The following is a 19,143-nucleotide window of genomic DNA, read 5'->3' as shown; positions in this document are numbered from 1 at the left end:
AGGATCTGTTGAGCCTGGTGTTGTGTGTTTACGTCACTAGAAGAGTCTTTGCTTCGTGCTTAGGACAAAGTATCAGTCTGTGGGTGTGTGCAGGGTAGGACACCAAATGGCCTGGTTCCTCATGAAGAGATTGTTATTCTCTCCATTTATGATTCTGAAGCCGTTTAATTAAGAGGCAATGAGGAAGACCAGAATTCCTGAATTCTCTTAACTTTGGATAAGAATATGAAAATGTAAGAGAACACACGTAGTATTTCCCATAAAACACATTTATTTAGGCAGAGATTGCATTATTTGATGGTTATTTGGTGGGTGTTTGCTCTGAGCCATGATGTGCCTGGCCCTGAGGAGTCAGAAGAGATGGCGCATTCATCCCCATCATCAAAAGCCCTGTGGTCTGTCGGGTCCCTGCTGCTCTGCATTGCAAGTCTTGACTGCAGGGTGTCTCCTGGCCCCGGTGTTTTAACTCATGGTGAGCTGGACCGTTAACCTGGGAGCCAGCTCCTTGTTCTCGAGGTTCCCTGTTCCCAGACAGTGAGCCCCGTGTTTCTAGCTTTCCTGATATCCCAAAGCACAGGGTTTTAAGGCGGAAGGAACGCTGGGCTCATCCAAATAGGTGATGCAGAAGCCGATGCCTGGGGAAGTGGAGGCACTGGCCTGGCGCCTGCCCCGGAGCAAGCGTGGTAGGGCTCGGAACACAGGCTGGCTCTGCTGGCTCTGTCCCGCCCGGGCTCCACGTGGCGTTTATTACCTGTGCATCAGCTGAGCCTGTGATTGCTCCTCCTGCCTCTGTGCGGCTCTCTTGGGGTCTCCCTTGCTCTAATTTCCAGACGCCTTTCTTCTAGGTGGTGGACAAAGATTCTGAAGAGGCTGAGATCATTAGGAAGTATGTTAAGAACACTCACGCGACCACACACAACGCATATGACTTGGAAGTCGTCGATGTAAGGCTCTCTCCTCCCTCCGCCCCCTTTGTGTCCTGCCAGCTCTTCCCTGCTCATTCCTCCAACCTGGGCCTGGGTAGAAAGGAGCAGTTAACTTTGCTTTAAATCACCAGAGGAAGTGACTCAGTTGTTTGTAGAACACAAAAGTTCATAGTCCTATGGTTTGGGGTTGGCTTTTTATTCTTTTTTTAAAAGACATTTCCTACCCCAAAACCTAGTTTTGCAATCAGAACTGTTATCAGAGATCCAAAAGAGCCTCAAGTGTGCATCTACACGTAGCATTAATTTTAATAGCTAGTCTCTGCTAAATGGGACCTTGACTAGCAGCGTTGCTCCGTCCCAGCCTGATTGAAGCACCTTACATACTGCAAAAGGCCTTAACGTGTTCCAGCTCTGGGGACAGCTGGTCGGTTCTCCTGTGTCTAGTCAGATCTTTCAGTTAACCAGAGTGACAAGTGGCTCCTCCTGCCTCTCTCCTTTATTCAATACTCCGACCAGATCTTTAAGATAGAGCGTGAAGGAGAGAGCCAGCGTTACAAGCCGTTTAAGCAGCTGCATAACCGAAGGTTGCTGTGGCACGGGTCCAGGACCACCAACTTCGCTGGCATCCTGTCCCAAGGTCTCCGGATAGCCCCACCTGAAGCACCTGTGGTACGTGCCTGGCCCGGGAGCTGTGGGGAGAGAGGGGTGGGCAGTGCCTGTTTCTGCTGCTGTCTCCACCAGAGCTTTGTGGGTACTTGCGTGAGAAGTGCACATGCCCCGGTGAATAAGGGGCCTTGTTTAAAGATGTAGGTGTAGCCATGGTTGATAAGGTGAATGTTACCAGATGTCCCTCTCCTGACCCTCACTATCGAGAGCATAGCTGCACACGTATCAAGCACAGTTTCTGGAACAAAAGAAGTAAAGTGTCCAGGCCCTGCTTTGAATGCTAATTGGGTGTGTTGACTGACAGAGAGCAGGCTTTGGCCGCAGGCCAGGCTGAGTTCAGACCTGCCTCTGCCACCTCCCAGCGGGGGACCTCCTTGAGCCTCAGCATATGCCTCGGTGAAATGTGCTGATAAATGAGTAGAGCCTGACCCAGACCTGAGCGATTGCTGTGTCACCTGCTGGGTTATAGACGTGACCCACCAGGCAGGGACTTAGGAATAGTCTTCCAAGCCCTCGTCTTCCAAGCCCCTCGTTTTGTACTTGTAAAAAGAGGGGAGCAAAGAGGCTTAATGACCGGACTCATGAGTGCTGTGTGGTAGGTAGCAAACGCCCTAACCTCTCTGAACCTCGTTTTTCACTTACAAAAAGGAATAAATATAATAGCCATGTTTACTGGGTGTTCACATGTGCCAGGCCCTGGTCTAAGAAGCTGTTATTAACTCATTTAATTTTCACAGCAGCCCCCTGGGGTACTTTTCCCCAGTTCAGAGAAGGAAGTGGGGTCCAGAGAGATTAGGTAACTTCTCCCAGCCCCTGGGTACCTGGCAGAGCTGGGGTCTGAACAGCCTGCTCCTGAGCATGGGCCTCTACCGCCTGCCGGGGGCGCTGTGGGAAGTGGGGACACGCAGTCAGTAGGTGGTGCTGCTAACTTCCCCTGAGAAGGTTTTCAGCTGTCCCTTTTCCATCCCTCCAGACGGGCTACATGTTCGGTAAGGGGATCTATTTCGCTGACATGGTCTCTAAGAGTGCCAACTACTGCCACACATCCCAGGGAGACCCAATAGGCTTAATCCTGTTGGGAGAAGTTGCCCTTGGAAACATGTGAGTAACCCTGGCTTTGGGGCTGGTGGCACTTGATGGGGGTGGATGGGGTGAGCTGTAGGAAGGAGAGCTTCCCTTGGCTGGGGGTTGATCCTGAAAATTCCCCACCATGATTAAGAGGACCCACCAGTTAGGCAGTGGGTATCAGACGCCAGTGCATGTTAAGCAAACAAGATACAGGAACGCCTCACAAGCCCAAGGACAGGAATGCAGCCAGGCCTCAGGAACTGGCAGTGTCCATTCTTTCTGTGGACTGCGAAACAGAGAGGTTGACTTGCACAAAGGATGGCCACCTCACGGCCCCTGTCCCCCTGCTGATGTGTACATTTTCTGTCTGAGACCAACTCAGATTGAACTGGCATCTCAATCCCAGTTCCAGATTCCCTGCAGAGAAAGTCTGATTGGCCCAGCTTGGATTGATTGTCCACCTTGGTCCTATCAACCATAACCCAAAGAGAGCGGGGTTATGGAACAGACCAGGAGGGGTCCCAGGTTCATGAGCTGGACAGAAACCTCCAGAACGGCCAGCCACACCACAGCTCTAAACAGGCCCTTTCCTGAAAGCGGCCCCATGGTAACCATTACCAAGCGGTAACCATTCAAAAGGGGCTGCGCCGTCAGTTTCTAGAACCAGAGAAGGAGGGAGTTCCTAGCAGGGAAGGCGGACTGGGTTATCTGAGTGTTTATCTCAGCAGCTCCCGTGGCCTTGCTCGGCTAGTCATACTGTTGGTCTGAGAGCCCAGTGACCTTGGGGCCTCTTCTGAACCTGTCTTCTCTTAAATAGGTATGAACTGAAGCACGCTTCGCATATCAGCAAGTTACCCAAGGGCAAGCACAGTGTCAAAGGTAATGTGTTTCAGAAGCTTGCTGCTGCAGCCCCAGACACCCTGGATGGCGCAGGGAGGGGGCTTTCTTTCCCCCAAAGCCACAGTTCCTGTGGCTAGCTATTACAGGTTCATTAAAAAAAAAAAAGACTGTGGCTGCCACTAGTATCGCAAATGCCATGGAAGGGTCGTGGTTGGAGCTCCAGTAACCAGGGGCACTGGCTCTGGGTTTTAACCTGACTGTTAGCTTCAGCATTGAGGGACCTCTGGTGGCATAGTGGTACCTGGAGCTTCTTGAATTGATGCAGCTCGTAGCCCATGATGATTAGGACCTCCTACTGCCTAGTTGAAGCGAGGGCTTTGGAATTCTGCTCAACAGAAAGAGGGGCCGGGGCACTACTATGCTTATGAAAATCAGTTAAGGCTGATACCCTGGAACTTGATAACGTACCTACAGCTTTATGTCTGGAAGAAGGATGATGCAGTACGGGATGGGATTTGTGTGTCTTTTACATGAACACATAGATCTCATCTCTCTGGAGCATTTTCAACATCTGTTGCCACAAATCATATCACTTCTGCCTTCTGTTTTGCAGGTTTAGGCAAAACTACCCCTGACCCTTCAGCTAGTATTACTATGGACGGTGTAGAGGTTCCTCTTGGGACCGGGATTTCATCTGGTGTTAACGACACCTGTCTACTGTATAACGAGTATCCTTTTGCGAGTGTGCTGTGTGAGCCCAAAGGAATGTTCTGGGGCTGTGGAGTCACTGATACGCAGCCAGTTAACCTGGGGTGGGCTGGCTAGAGACTATCCTGTGGTGTGTCTCATGGTGAAGAGTTCCTCTCAGTGGTCTCCCTGGTCGGGGTGAGAGACCTGACCACCCCCCCCCCCGCCGCCGCCGCCACCCCGTGAGGGTTTGCAGGGTGTGGCCAGTAGGCCGGCTTAGGGGCAGCAAGCGCACTCTTCGCGTGGAACCGTTTGTACCTTGACATGCTTCCCCTCCAGGTACATTGTCTATGATATTGCTCAGGTCAGTCTGAAGTATCTGCTGAAGCTGAAGTTCAACTTTAAGACATCCCTGTGGTGAGCTGTGAGGCGTGGCAGCGCAGTGACTGCGGTGTGAATTCGCCTGACGTGCTTTGCACCGACTGACCAGGCAGAAACTTCAGCTGAGTTGCCGAGGGATAGTACCTTCACTAAACCTCCTTAGAAGGGATTTTATACGACACTAGGTCACATGTTAAATGATTCTCCCAACTTTTCAAATCCCTTGTTTGTGTTGCTGGGGGGGGCGGGGCGCGGGGCGGGGGGTTGCTTTGGGTTTTTCTCCTGCCAGCCATAACCCTGGTAGGTACACCTAACAATAGAGGAAAAGTTGGGGAGGGTTTTTCTGTGTGTCTAGACTAGTCCAATGAAAGAACCTTGCAAGCCACGTTAGAACGTCTGCCTTACTGGTTTCCCCAGGGAAGGAAAAAATAATCTTCCACCCTTATTTCTAAGTGTTCATCTTTAGTTTTGGAAAAATGTTAAGCATTTATTTTGAGGTTAAAATAAAAACTAATTTCATACTATTTAAATTTCCTTTTTTATTTTGCATTTGTTGTCATCCTTTTAGCTTTTTGTTGGTGGTGTTTGGTGAGGAGTGTGAGGAGACCAAAGGGAGGAACATGAACAATTTCTCATACTTAGAAACGAAAAGTGCTTTCCTTTTCTAGAGACGCTGGAACGTGGCAGCTCTCAGAATATGTAGTGTAGTAATTTTAAGTTGCATTTGAAATTCTCAACTTCCCTCTCAACAATTTTGTCTTCTAACTTAAAACTATATCACCAAAATACCAAAGGGCTAATAGTAATTCTGAATTAAAATTGAAATGGCTTCTGTACTTGTGTATTGTGTGTCTGGTCTCATTCTGAGTGCAGATCTTTTCATCTTCACAGTGCAAGGTCCACAAAGACTGTAGGGGGATTGTTTGTACCCGTATCTATGAAACCACAGAATGTGCCAGGCAACAAACGGCAGTGCCCAGTAGGAATGCCCTGTCTGAGTGACAGAAGACCAAGCATAGGAGGGCATTCTTCTTTTTCTTCAGTTTATCAGATACTTAGTGGTGATAAAACACATGTCAGCATGTTGTTCTATTCTGTGGGGTACTATTTTACATATACTATATTGCCTCATACTACTACTGTATATTTGAGTGTGGTGCTTATTAAATATTTACATTTAAGTTCCCTGAAAGCCAGGATGGTATCTTATGACACTTTTGACCTTTTACAGAGGAGAACAGGAAGTGTGGGCCAGAAGGTAGAGTCACAGGCAAGAGAAGGCAGCAGAATGAGCTGTTGTCTCAAACCCAAAGTTGCACCGGAATCTTTGGTCAGAGAAACAAAAGACAGACATCATTCTAGACAGGAAAGAAGAAAAACACATTTTCTCTGAGCTGAGCTACATTTTAGTGATTATAATGGCAGGTGCAGTTTATGAACTGTGGCTGTGTCCCGTCATAGGCATGTTTGTGACTTTCTGCAGTCAGCAAACTTTGAGGGCCACACAAACCCAAGTTAGAGTGTCAGATTTCAGATACGGACAAATCAACTTGATAACAGTCTCTGTGTTTTTTCAGTGTCCTTAAATTTTGATGAAAATCCTTAGCACCATTGACCTGAGGGCCTCTCTCCCGATCAGCCAGCCATTCAGTAATTCTCTCAGGCTCCATAGATCCTGAATATTCTGTATTCTTCGCCTTTTTTATCAGCACAGAGAAAGGCAATTACCCCCACCTGATTAGACAGTATTTTTAGGTTGGAGTGATTGCTTAATAGGTTCTCTGTAATCAAAACTGATTTCTTTCTTAAAGAGAGATTCACATCTCTGATGCCATATTTTTCTTGTAAAAGAGGGAACCTGCCATGTTATGATTCAGTATTCATATTTTGGTTTTCTTTCTTCACTTTATAAAAATTCCGGGTAGCAGCGAAAATGTGCACAGTTAGTTTAAAATTTAAATCATACAGAAGCACAGGGTGCCCGGTGAGACGAGGTACTGCCCTTGGCCTCTCCTGGGAGCTGCCAGCCCTCCTGCCTTGGCTTGGAAATGCCCTTGCACGACAGCCACGTCTGCCCAAGGCAGCACGTGGCTCACGTTTCAGTCCACACCGTTCCACACCGTGTAGTGCACGCCCGAGGTTTAAACTTTCTGAGCAGAAGCACCCCCCCCCCCCCCGCCCCACTGATCCGATGTGTTAGCCAGTGGGTTTGGCGTTGGCTCTTCTCTCTTGCCGCTCTCCCTTGGAGACTGAGAACAGTTCCTCCGACAGCCCGGAGGATTCCTGTGAAGCTGCTGTAGTGGCGTGACTGGAACTTCGCTCTGGGGTGGACCCCAAAGCACTGTGCTTTTAGGGAGTCCCCTGAGTGAAGCCCGTGGCGTGTGCGGAGCGTGTGCGGAGCGTGTGCTCCGTGTGTTCAGTGTTCACGCTGAAAGCCCTTAGACCTCGTGTAAGGTGCTCCAGGCACCTCGTGTCTTCTCTCCACGGAGATCTGAATATCAGGAGCGGTTATCTCCAACCTGTTGGGCTCCTTGTCACCCGGCTACTTTAAGGATTTCACATTTCCAAAGGGGCCTCACTTCCCTCCCCCTTCAATTCTGTGTTTCAACTCCCCAAAGATCGGGAGTAGTTTTTTTTAAGGAATAGTGTTTCTACCACTTCAGACAAGGCCTTTTCTATTGTGACTTCCTGGGGGTTAATAGCCAGTTTTGAACCTCTGCCTGGAAGATGGGACAGCAGCCTCAGTTTGCCCGTTTCTCTGGCTTAAGAGAGCAGAGCCAAGCCAGGATCTAGGTTATAAGCAGGTAGATTTGGGGAGACTCATTTTGAAAAGTAAAAAGAAAACAGGGCCTGCAAACGTTTTCCCCAGGTACGAGGTTGCCGACTGGTGGGCGGTGCTGGCGATGGGGACACCCGGACATTAGCCCCGCTCCACCACCATGCTGTGTGCGCAGCCTTGCTTCTGGGCGAGGGGCTCATCCCAGCACAGGTGGTGCGTGCAGCAGTGGCCTCGTGCCCGTGAGTCCCCGTGTTTTGCCACAGTCGCCGTCCCTCGGAAGCGGCCTGACTGAAGGCGGAATGGCTTCTGACGTTTCGGCTGTGAGGCAGCACCCTGACGGGATGGGGCTCGAGCTTCTAGGCCCCGGAATATGCTTTTTTTCTTCTTTATAATTTTTATTGGGGTAGAGTTGATTTACAACACTGTATTAGTTTTCATGTGTACAGTGCAGTGAATCTGTTATACATATATCCACTCTTTTTAGATTCTTTTCCCATATAGGCCATTACAGAATATTGAGTAGAGTTCCCTGTGCTATACAGTAGGTCCTTCGTTATCTATTTTCTATATAATCATGTGTATGTGTCAATCCCAATCCCAGTATATGCTTAAGATCAGAGACCAGTCTATGGTCTGGGAAGCAAGGGGTGGCGTGGGAGTAGCTCCTGGCTCTTGGCACATGTGACTTCCCCTGGAGCTCTGCTGGTTTGGAAGTCCAAGGTCCTGAGGGAGACATGCTTCCCTGGGGGCCACAACAGTGGTTCCAATGAATTGGAAGATAAGGCCGCCACCTGGCTGTTTGGGGCTCCTGAAAGGCCACCATCCCCACAAGCAGGGAAAGGAGTTCCTCTACTGGCTGGAGTGACTGATTACCAAGTGGGAAATCGGGATGCTGGACCGTAGAGGCGGGAGGACGGTGTCTGCAACCCAGGTGCTTTTCAGCATCACCGCGTCCATGGGGGCTGGTCAGTGGAAGTCAGCAGCTCATGACAGTGGCGGGGCTTTTGAGGACTTAGACCCGCAGGAACGAAGGTTTGGGCACTTCACCAGGTCGAAAACTGATCAGCTACAGTCCTGGCTGAGGGCAGAAGAAATAGGCAATGGACAGTTGAAGAAGGAAGCTACGGGTAACAACTGTGGCTTTATGGCCAAGTATAGAAATGGTTGAAGCAACCAGATAGGGGGCTGGAGACAACTGGCCTAACTGGCCTGAGTCCAGGATTTGAGATGTTGGGTTAGAATGGCTATAAATATAAAACTGGACTCTTGTTTATGAAGTGTCTATAAATGTCAATATAGGTTACATTAGTAACCCCAAGCTCCCCACCCCGTACGTAGTTCGGTGGATCCTGAACTCTGAGGGATACTGTTGCCCCCTCTAGAGAACCAATGATGGGCTCAGCCTGGGGGAAGGGCCCAAAGGAGAGAGCCCCTGTATTCCCAGGGTCATCTGAGCCCTTTCAACCAGGGCTCTTTCTCTTCACCGCAGAAAGATGAATCAAGCCATTCTGAATCCCTGCAATCTTTTGGTACCTACCTCTGAGTTGCTCTGAGAATGTGTGCTAATTCCTGTAAAGTACTTAGCGTGCTTCCTGACCTTGATATGCCCTCAGTAAATCTTGGCCATTATTGCTGAAATCCTAGAGAATGCCTTTGCTGGGGTATGAGTCAAAACAGGAAGCTCCAGGTAAAACATGAGAAACCAGGGACCAGGACAAAGAAAACAAATCCTGTGCTCGTTGGGAGCCGTGGGACAGTCAGGAGGAAGAGCCCAAGACTGTAAAGGTGACCTTATGCCCACGTTTTCAATCTCCTGTGAAACCTCGCAGTGACACTGGCCTCCCCTCAGTGTGGCTTCATCTTCCCGTCCCTCCCCGTCACCCACCTTAACTGTAAAGGGACAGACTCTCCAACAGTGTTCCCCCCAGGCCCAGCCCCACTTCCAGCCAGGCCTGCTGGGGCTCAGAATAGCCCAGCTGCTGTCTCAGCAGATGGCCAGGCTAATTTTAGCCGTGTGGTGCTCACCCAGAGACCAGGCTAGGCTTTTTAGATTTGAATAAGCCAGTGTGCAACTTTGGTTTGGAGCCAGTAACAAAGCTTTGAGTTGTTGTGATCTGTGTGTCTGCCTAGCGCTTTACAGGCATTCCAGAAATATAATTTTTAAAGGATTTTGTTTCTCTGAAAACCAACAAGACCCCAAACTGTAGAGCCAGCAGGCAGTCAAGCCTGCGAGGTGCTGGGGACAAGCCAGGAGGACGATGAGAAGCAGGTGATGACACCAGCTCCTGCCCTGGGCACACTTACCCCTGGCTGCTCTCGTGGTCCAAATGAAAGAAGAAAGCCTTAGCTTCCTGGTTCATCTCTGGAACCACTTCTGGTTGATGGGCTGCATTTTGATGCCGTGGAAGGACTGATCAGGAAGAAATTAACCACAGATGCAAACAAGAACCTACTTTGGCAATTTCACATACTGTCCCTTAAGACAAGGTAGCCTGAAGTAGCAGATGTGGAAACAGTGTCAGAGAGGTGAGACTGTCCCAAGTTCCCAACAAAGGTTGGAATCGAGCAGGTTGAGAACCTGTATTTTCCAGCAGGATGTTTCTTACGCATCATCCCCCATATACGAAGACTGCCTTGCATACAAATTCCCTCAGAAAATTAAGAGACAGCCCAGTGTGGCTTGGAGATCTGTGATCCGGCCTGCCTTTGCCTCTCTGTGGGCTGATGCTTGGTCACTGAAGGAAGTTGAGGACCTGAGAAGACATCGCTAGAATGATGAGACCAGACTCTAGTTCATGGCTTCCTAAGCTGGGCCTGTGAACTCTTCAAAGATGCTGGATAGTCATCAGGAAATCCGCTGTGTCAACGGCTGCTTTCAGCGACAAGAAAAGGAAAGCCCAACTAACAGCTGCTCCAACCATAAGGACATATGTAATCTCTGTCAAGAAGCGGTCAGTGGCAGGACTGGGTAATTCCGCTCTGTATTTCTCTTGGCTTTCCCTTCACGGTTGCAGGATGGCAGCTGGGCTCCTAACATCAACATCCAAAGGAGAGGGTTGCCCCCTCATCCTTCTCTTTTTACCAGAAAGACAGACTTTTCTCCATTGCTCCTAGTAGACCAGTCTCATTGGCAAGGGTTGGGACACAGCTATAAGGGAGGTTAGACATAGAATATCTGGTATTTTCAGCCTGTTTAGAGAGAAGTGGGCTCTACCAGCAAGGACCAAGGGGGTCAAGAATGGTGGCCGAGTGCATGTCCGTCCCTGGGAAGTATATGGGAAGGGAGTTGAGGCCCAGGCACACTTTTTTCTGGGCAGTGGGTCCATAGAACCCACCAGATTCTCAGCGGTCTGTGAACGCAAGGCTTTTCCAGAACTGCAGCTGTGGAGAATCACTAAGGCTCACTCAGCTGCTCTAACATTCTGTGATTTTCGTGAAGAAAGATGCAGACCATCATGAAAATAGACACAGTTGCCCAGAATAGTTTAAATGGCAGTACTTAGTGTTCATCTCACAGACAAAGACAGGCTTCGATGACACTACGGAGGTCATGGTTAGAAACCCCTGGGACCACCAAGTTTTTCTTTTCCTCCTTAGCTTTATTTTAGTTTTTGCTGTGAACCCCAGTGTCCTTGCCCAGAGGATGGTCCTGCCCTGCTTGTCTGGAGCTGAAATCCTTCATCTGAGCAGATACTGGATTTCAATTGTACTAGTGGTGATTCCATTCCTTCTTGGGGTGGGGCAGCCACTGGAAACAGCTCCAACTGGCTGTGACAATCTGAGGAGATCTCCCAGGGCAGGGTTAGTGACTCCCTAGGGACAAGGGCCTGTGGGCCACAGGCACCAAGAGCTGCATTGAACCCGGTGAACTGCAGCCTGGTCTCCTTGGTTAACCCCCAAATTATCCCCAGTGCAGAGACCTTCTTCTGGCAGGCCCTGGCTTGTGGCAACTACTGCAAAAACACACCTAACGCCCCTGCCAAACAAAACACACCTTATCTACATTACACTGAACAAGCACAGCTTGTGATCAGAACCATTTCTTTTTCTCCCACTGCCCTTTTAAAATTGTTCAGTGAAGGAAGCTTTCTGCTGCCACCAGAAGAAAATTCTGCAGGCAGGCCCTCTGATGCTTCCCTCTATAAAGACAGATGGTCTTTTACACCCCATGGTGACTCCAAGATTCAAACCGTTTCAACTCAGCAATTGGAATGCCGAGTCCAAGATAAGAATCAAATCTCCGGACTTGGTTTCGAGTTACCATTTCTCCCTTCCTTGGCTCCGTTGGGCCTACTTCAGGCTGGAGGCCTGTGGCGGGGAAGGGACACAGTTGTTCTCTATTTGTCGGCCTCTCCTCTTCCTGTCTGAGTTTCTGGCCAGTTTCAGGGCCCCAGGGAGGTGAAGGGGAGCAAAGGCTGAGGGCTGGGAAAGGTCTCCCCTAAGCTGGCACCTGCTTAGTCTGGCTCTGGCAGGTATGTGACACTGGCTCTTTCTTAGGGTGCGTTCTTTGTCTTTGCAGGGGGTCCCCGGGTGCGTGTCTATTGTGGTCGCCTGGGCAGGCTTAGCAATCGGACGCTCACCTCCAGCTTCCCACTGCCAGGCTCCTCCCCGCACACAGGCAGCCCCACTGGACAGGTCCCGAGAGGACCCCCGCTGCACTTTCCCGGTCCCCCACCATCCCCTGCCCTGACCATCTCTAGGAGCTTGGCCAATCCCACTGCAGTGGCACTCCCCAACCTCTCCTGCAAAGCACTCAATCTGTCCTATCTTTACCTGGTGGGAGACGGACCCCAGTCCACCAAGCCCCCAGCAGAGGGGTTCCAGATAAACCTTCCGAGGAGACAAGCCACCCACTTCCCCTTCCTGGGGGAGGAGGATGGGCTCTCGGCACAGCTTTCTTCTAAGATAGCCTTCTTACAAGATGCTCCCCTTCCACACGCTGATTTCCTTTATATCCCCAACCTGGCTGAAGGTTCTAAGAGTCATAAAACTCTTCTCAGACTGTTTCCTTTGCACATTGTATTTTGGAACCTCCACCTGAACTTCAATCCTAACATCCTCTTGCACGCTGTTTAATTTCATCCTCATACCAACCCTGTGAGGTGGATATTATCCATGGTCTACAGATGGGAAACAGGCAGAGTGAGGCTAAGTGACTTGTCCAAGGTCATACAGCTAGTAGATGACTATTCTACACATGCCTTTCATTGCCTGACCCCTACACAAATCCTGCTGAATGGGTGGACCAAGTGACAACCCCCTTCACCTAACCCAAGGCCAGCAACTGATGCCCAATGTGTTCAGTAATTTGTACAAAGGAAAAAATGATTGCTCCTCCACGGGATCCTTTTCAGGTGATGGAAATATTATGTATCTTGACTGCGGTGTCAAAGTCACTGAATTGCACACTTTAAAGAGATGTATCTTATTGTTATTAAGTTACACCTCAGTGAAGTTGATTTTGAAATAGCAGTCGATTAAATAATAATAATAACCTCTTGCCCCTCAGTGGTGAAAACTAGAGCTGAGATGTCATTATGCAGACGTGGATCTGGGAACAAACTTGGACTCTGCATGAAGAGCTAGTGGAAGTCATGAAAGGGAAGGTAGGTGCCCAGCAGAGTTCCAGAGAAGTCACAGGACCCACACCTAAAAGGGAAGAGAAGACCTCAGCTCCTGACTTTCTACTTCCCACTTCCTGTTTCCCACAGATCCAAATACCCTCTGTTTCCTTCCTTTGGACTCCCAAGGCCTCTGTAACTTTATCGTAAGCCTTCCTCTTTTCTTGAGCCGGACAAGTGGACGACTGTTCCCCACCCCAGCATGTGCACCCAGGGAACCCAAGTGCAGGCTCTTGGGCCCGAGTTCCCTGCCTGTGTTCCCGACTGTCCCGTTTCTGCTGGGCTGGCCCTCTCCTTCTGGGGCTTGCGTACTCATCCAGGCACCCTGATATCCGACAAGCTCACCCTCACATCCCTACAGAGTGCCACCAGGGCCTCTCTGGGAAAAGGGCCAATGAACAGTGAGATGTGTGATGACCGTGTAAGGCCAGACACAGTCTGCTCCCTGCTGGTGTGGCTCCTGCTTGGAGAAATGAGGCAGAGAGAAGCCGTAGAGACTAACGAAGCAGGTTAGGCAAAGGGAGCCTCTGAGCCTGCTCTCTGCATGAGGGGACAAGAGGGATGGAGCCACTGATGCCTGAAATGAAGCAAGCGCTGGATTTGCCCAAACGTAGGAGGTTACTGTGACTGTTCTGAACCCCTGTAGCTTGAAGGGCAGGGGGCCTGGCGTGGTGAGCCCACAGCCCAAGCCCAGGGGAGGAGAGCATGGTCTCCAGCCACACTGCCTGGGCTTGAAGTGACCTCGGACACGTTACTAAACCTCTCTGGGCCTCATATTCCTCATCTGTAGGTAGGGATCACGGTACCTACTCATGGAGTTGTTCTCAGGGCTTGGGGTAATTTTTATCTCTTTAGTTTCCACGAGTTAGAGGTGTGGCGTACTTACATCAGTGCCTGATATAGTTGTGATTTGTGTAGCCACAGCAGCAGGGACCACATGGCTTCGGAAAGTCCCCTGAGAGTCAACAGTGAGCACTTCCCATCCCCCCAGCCCCCAACACTCCCTCCTCTCAGCCACCTCTGCCAATTTTAAACACTTCAACTTGCTTAAAGACATTTCACTTTAAAACAAACTTGCCTTTAAACATTTCACTTGCTTATCACACTATCTACATATATTCATCTCATTAAAATTGAAATTAGATTTAAAATTTAATTCACAAATTAAATTTTTAAAAGCTATATTCTAAAACATGATGCAGTTCTATAAGAAAAAATGAAAATATGCATGCCTAGAAAAAAAAGGATTGAGAAGAAACCCCCAAAATGTAAAAGTAGCAGTCTCTACGGGGTAGACTTACAGGTAATTTTTATCTTTGGGGTTTTTCACATTTTCCCAAAATAAGCCTTTATAATCAGGTAATAAAAACAATAAACTTTTTTAATATAGTTGGGAAGTCAACCTTCCTGTCACACTCTCATTACCCCTGCTCTTTACCACAGATAAGCACTGGTTCTGGGTCCCCTAAGTCTTTTCTACGTTTTCCCCTTGACAGAGCCTGGGTGCCCTCAGCCCGAGACAGCAGGCACTGTGGCTGAGGTGTGCGGGCACCTGTGGGTGGCTTTCTGGTGCCTCCCCTCCAAGGCCAGCTCCTCAGGCACCCAGCCAGGGCTGTTCACCTCCAAAATGCTCGGGCCTTCACTCCCAGAGCACAGGCCTGCAGGACTGCCCGCAGGCCTTGTTTTCTAAGAAAACGTTTTCCAGGCCTAACCCCCCCGGGTGGGTTATAACTGCCCACTGGGGAGAGACAAAGGGGCACTCCTTTTTCTGCACTTTTCTGGCTGGGAAGTTGCGTTTTACAGAGGAAAAGGTCCACGTGGTCAAAGGTGGACTCCAAGGGGAGAGGATCGGTGAGCTCTGCCGGCTGATTAAGGATAAGGGAGAGGGCTTCCCTGGTGGCGCAGTGGTTAAGAATCCTCCTGCCAATGCAGGGGACACGGGTTCGAGCCCTGGTCGGGGAAGATCCCACATGCCGCGGAGCAACTAAGCCCGTGCGCCACAACTACCGAGCCTGCGCTCTACAGCCCGCGAGCCACAGCTCCTGAAGCCCGCATGCCACAACTACTGAAGCCCGCACACCTAGAGACCGTGCTCCACAACAACAGAATCCACCGCAATGAGAAGCCCACGCACCACAACAAAGAGTAGCCCCCGCTCGCCACAACTAGAGAAAGCCTGCACGCAGCAACAAAGACCCAACACAGCCAAAAATAAATAAATAAAATAAATAAATTAAAAAAAAAAAAGGATAAGGGAGAGAGGAACTGTGGAGGGGAGGTAAGCCCTTGGTAAGGTTCTGGAACCTCGGGAACTTCCCCACATCGGCCCTGACTGTTAGCAGTTAGCTGCTCCCATAATGATTAGCAGGAAAACCCTTGAAATGGAAACCGGTCTGCATGCTTGCCTTTGATAGCAGCAAGAAAGAGGGAAGCAGGGAGGTCTGGATGGCCCTCCTCAGCCCTCTAAGGGGTGGAAGGGGGCGGCCGGTCAAGGCCTCCTGCAGAGGGGGGAAGACTGCCGGGTGGGGGGGCCGGTGGTCCTGACCCAGAGGACTCTGGGCCTGAGCAGCGGCAAGTCCAGAGTGGAGTCCCCAGCAAAACTCCCCTCACATGATAAATCCCACGTCCTAAGCGAAGCTCAGGAAGGCTGGTTTAAAACCCAGACAGTAACTTGTTGAATTTTTAGAGGTCAAAGATACTTCTTCCTAGTACGTCATCTTTTGTCTATGTTGCCTTCATTGTTTACTCATTTATTTAACAAACACGATATAGTATGTTTTATCTGCCTGGTTCTATTCTAAGTGCTTCAAAGAAAAAATCAACACATTGAAACATCTATATTTCATTTAAAAATAGAGGAAAAGAATTAATTTTTTAAAATCTCACTCCATATTTTTTTTGTAATTTTTAAGAGAAAAAACTAAATATTTCTTTCTGATTGGCTTTTATACAAAACTCAAGACCATAGGTACTTTCAACTAGGTTGACAGTGTCTCTTTGTAGTTGTCATTTCTTTACGGCATGCATGAAACACTGCCAACTTATCTATCAATCATCCTGCAGATTTCAGGAAGTATATGAAACAATGGGGACCGCCCCCTTTACCATGCTGTGTGTCCGGTTAACCTGCCGGGCCCTGCAGCGCTTGGTGATGAATTGTGCCCGCAATTCAGTTGGGGAGCAGCGGGTGCCCCCGTGGCGAGGACACACAGAGGCTTAACTTCCCGTGTACAAGAGATCAACAGGTGGGATCTGGTGCCCGAGGAGTGGGCTCCTTGTCCATTTTCCATGGTGCTTCATGCCACAAATGCTGTCCACTTCCATCCCAAGAGGGCCTGTGAAGGTGTTAGGGGAAACACTGACTGAAACCGCCCACCCGGGCCAGGCAAAGACAGCAACAATTTGCATGAGTTATTTTACGACAGGAGATCCTGGTTAGGAACACAGAACTAACAAGCCACTACCAACCAGAAGAATCGGGAAAGGTCAAAAGGAGAGAGGAGACACCTGTCCACATGTCTTACCAGCCTCCCAGAATCCTCCTCGCTGGAATCCATCTTGGCTGAGCGGTTGTGCGCCCCACCGGAAAGGACCCTGAGTCAGAGTGATTGGCCAGAGACAACCCGAAACTAATCCCATCACCATGAAACCCAAGGCTGCAAGCCGCGTGACAGAGCAGTTCTCCGGCGGTCCCTCACCCTGCTGTTCTCCGCCCGGGCGCCCCTTCCCAATAAAGTCTCTCGCTTTGTCAGCACGTGTGTCTCCTCGGACAATTCATTTCCGAGCGTTAGACAAGAGCCCACCCTCGGGCCCTGGAAGGGGTCCCCTTCCTGCAACAAAGGGAGGCCCCCTCCCACAGACCTGTTTTTGCCAGCACCTCCCATTAAAACTCAGATCTCTGAGGAAACCGCAGTGCCTGAGCCTGACTGTTCCAAAGGTGATCAAAGGGGCAGCAAGAAGCAAAATCGGCAGCATTTCCAGGCCAGGAACAACACCTGGACCCTGTTGTTAAAACCCCTTTGCTCCACTGATATTTTGCCCCAAGGGGCTCAGCTGAGGTATTTCAAGGGCAGGCAACCAAGTATATTAGAGTTTTCCCCCCTTTGATCTATCAAAGCACTGGGTTGAGAATGCCATTTTATATCCAGAAGCCTGTAAGCCTCTCCGTTCTGAAAACAGAAAATTGTTACCAAGAAATGATTTTGCAGAAAATCTTTTAAAAATCTAGTAAAAAATATATATATTCTGTTCTTTCTTATTCGAAGGAATCTTTCTTATTCTCTTGGAACCACGCTCTTCGAAGTTGCTCATATTTAATGGAAAGCAAATAAATTAATGGACTGGAATTAAGGTGTCAGGAAATCCGTGAATGGACCTGAGTGCATCACTTAACCCGCTGTCCTTCACTTTCTCTGATAGACAATGAGAGCTACCTTTACTTGCAACGTTAATAGTCCTACTTGTTTTATGTCTCATGGGAGGAAGGTCTTGAAATCCCAGCCCAGCTTTCTCTTGAAATGGAGTCTCAGCTCTCCTATCTGTAAATGCCAGTGGCCCAGCACCTCTGTTCTGCTTTAGAATGAAATCGAGTGACAGTATATTTAGAATGAAATGGACGGTAACACAGTAAATTTTAAGGACCTTGGACTGAAAACCCAGAAGGAGGTAAGGAAAGGCATAATGTGAAAACAGGAGCTTGAACTATGGCTGGGGGGTGTAGAATACTGAGGGGTTTTTTGTTTTGTTTTGTTTTGTTGTTTTGCCAGTTTCACCTGTCCTTGCAGATTTCCTGATCACGGGTTGTTAGATTGTATGTGTTGGAGTTGGAAGGAGTCTGAGGGGTTTTTAACTTTAGGGATTCCCGTGCAGGGGCTGCGGAATGTGTGAAACCTCAACTTTGACATGTAAAATTTTGTTGTATGTGGGTGTGTTGATTTTAAGATATGCCCACAAATTCTTTGATAATTCTCCCCTCAAACAGTGAAAGTTAACTACTCTCCCCTTCCTTGTGGGCTGTATTCAGAGACTTCCAGAAAAACAGTCATAAAGGCGCTTCATACAGGCCCTCCTTGACATCTCTCTGTTCGCCTGGGGGAAGCCAGCCGCCATGTTGTTCGGACAGCGCAGCCCTCACCAGACACAAGAGTGACACAACCTCAGAAGGGGCTCCTCCAAACCCAGTCAGGCCTGTGGACCAGGGCTTCTCAGCTTCAACACTATTGACATTTGGGGATCATTTCTGTGTGGAGAGCTCTCTTGTGTGCTATGCGAGGTTTAACAACATCTCTGACCTCCACTCACTAGATGCCAATAGCACACACAACACGCTCTTGGTGATAATCAAAGATGTCTCCAGACATTGCCAAATGTCCCCGGGGGGCAAAGTCACCCCCAGGTGAGAGCCACTGTGTTAGATGATTGCAGCTCTGGTCGACCTCTCGACTTTAACCTCATGAGCCAGAATCACCCAGCTAAGCTGCTTCTGAATCCCTGACCCACAGAAACTGTGAGATAATAAGCCACTAAGTTCTTGGGAGTGATTTATAATGCAGCTGTACATAATCAGTTCAATGGACATGTGAATTTTCAGAGGAAAACAAAGGTCCTTACCTTTCTTCAGGTTCTCGGAGGCACCTGACCATAAAAGGTTTAAGAACCCCGGATCTAGCCCAGCCTCCTAACCTATGTAGAAATCCTTTCCACAACATCCCTGAGTGTTGGTCAAACCAACACTACTTGAATACTTCCAGTATTCCTACCTCATAAGCTCACTCAGTTCATTTTTTTAAACATTGACTTGTACTGAGCCAAAATCTGCTACCTGAGCTTCCGCCTATGTGGCTGGTGGCCTGCGTTTTTTCAGATTTCCTTCCCAGCTCCTCAGTCCCTATCAAAACTTAGCTTGTCTATGCCCTGCCTCTTTTCTTTTTTTTTTTTTTAAGACCCCTGTTAACTAGTGAACTATTTCTTGCTGCGCTGAAAGCATCAGCTCCAGTGTATATTACGTGTAGCACTTCTGGAAATAAGAATGCCAGGCAAGGGGGCTTCCCTGGTGGCGCAGTGGTTGAGAATCTGCCTGCCAATGCAGGGGACACGGGTTCGGGCCCTGGTCTGGGAGGATCCCACATGCCGTGGAGCAACTGGGCCCGTGAGCCACAATTACTGAGCCTGCGCA

General features: G+C 49.2%; 1 protein-coding gene and 1 pseudogene across 2 annotated transcripts in view; both read left to right on the top strand.

The window, feature by feature from the left end:
* Nucleotides 1-5,092, top strand: part of PARP1 (poly(ADP-ribose) polymerase 1) — a 42,014-nt gene extending 36,922 nt beyond the window's left edge. Inside the window, exons 18-23 of the mRNA XM_082426301.1 lie at nucleotides 846-944; nucleotides 1,443-1,595; nucleotides 2,566-2,693; nucleotides 3,478-3,539; nucleotides 4,114-4,228; nucleotides 4,527-5,092. Coding sequence (XP_082282427.1) covers nucleotides 846-944; nucleotides 1,443-1,595; nucleotides 2,566-2,693; nucleotides 3,478-3,539; nucleotides 4,114-4,228; nucleotides 4,527-4,608 — 639 coding nt within the window. The 3' untranslated portion in view covers nucleotides 4,609-5,092. The remainder of the gene's footprint in view (nucleotides 1-845; nucleotides 945-1,442; nucleotides 1,596-2,565; nucleotides 2,694-3,477; nucleotides 3,540-4,113; nucleotides 4,229-4,526) is intronic.
* A 1,657-nt stretch (nucleotides 5,093-6,749) lies between these two features.
* LOC309644360 (isopentenyl-diphosphate Delta-isomerase 1 pseudogene) overlaps nucleotides 6,750-19,143 on the top strand; it is a 30,993-nt pseudogene continuing 18,599 nt past the window's right edge. Inside the window, exon 1 of the transcript XR_014268373.1 lies at nucleotides 6,750-19,003. The product of XR_014268373.1 is annotated as an isopentenyl-diphosphate Delta-isomerase 1 pseudogene (transcript). The remainder of the gene's footprint in view (nucleotides 19,004-19,143) is intronic.

The sequence above is a fragment of the Balaenoptera physalus genome (assembly GCF_965194825.1).
Source record: "Balaenoptera physalus genome assembly, chromosome: 1".
NCBI classification, from domain to species: domain Eukaryota; kingdom Metazoa; phylum Chordata; class Mammalia; order Artiodactyla; family Balaenopteridae; genus Balaenoptera; species Balaenoptera physalus.
This window is presented reverse-complemented; position numbering and strand designations above follow the sequence as displayed.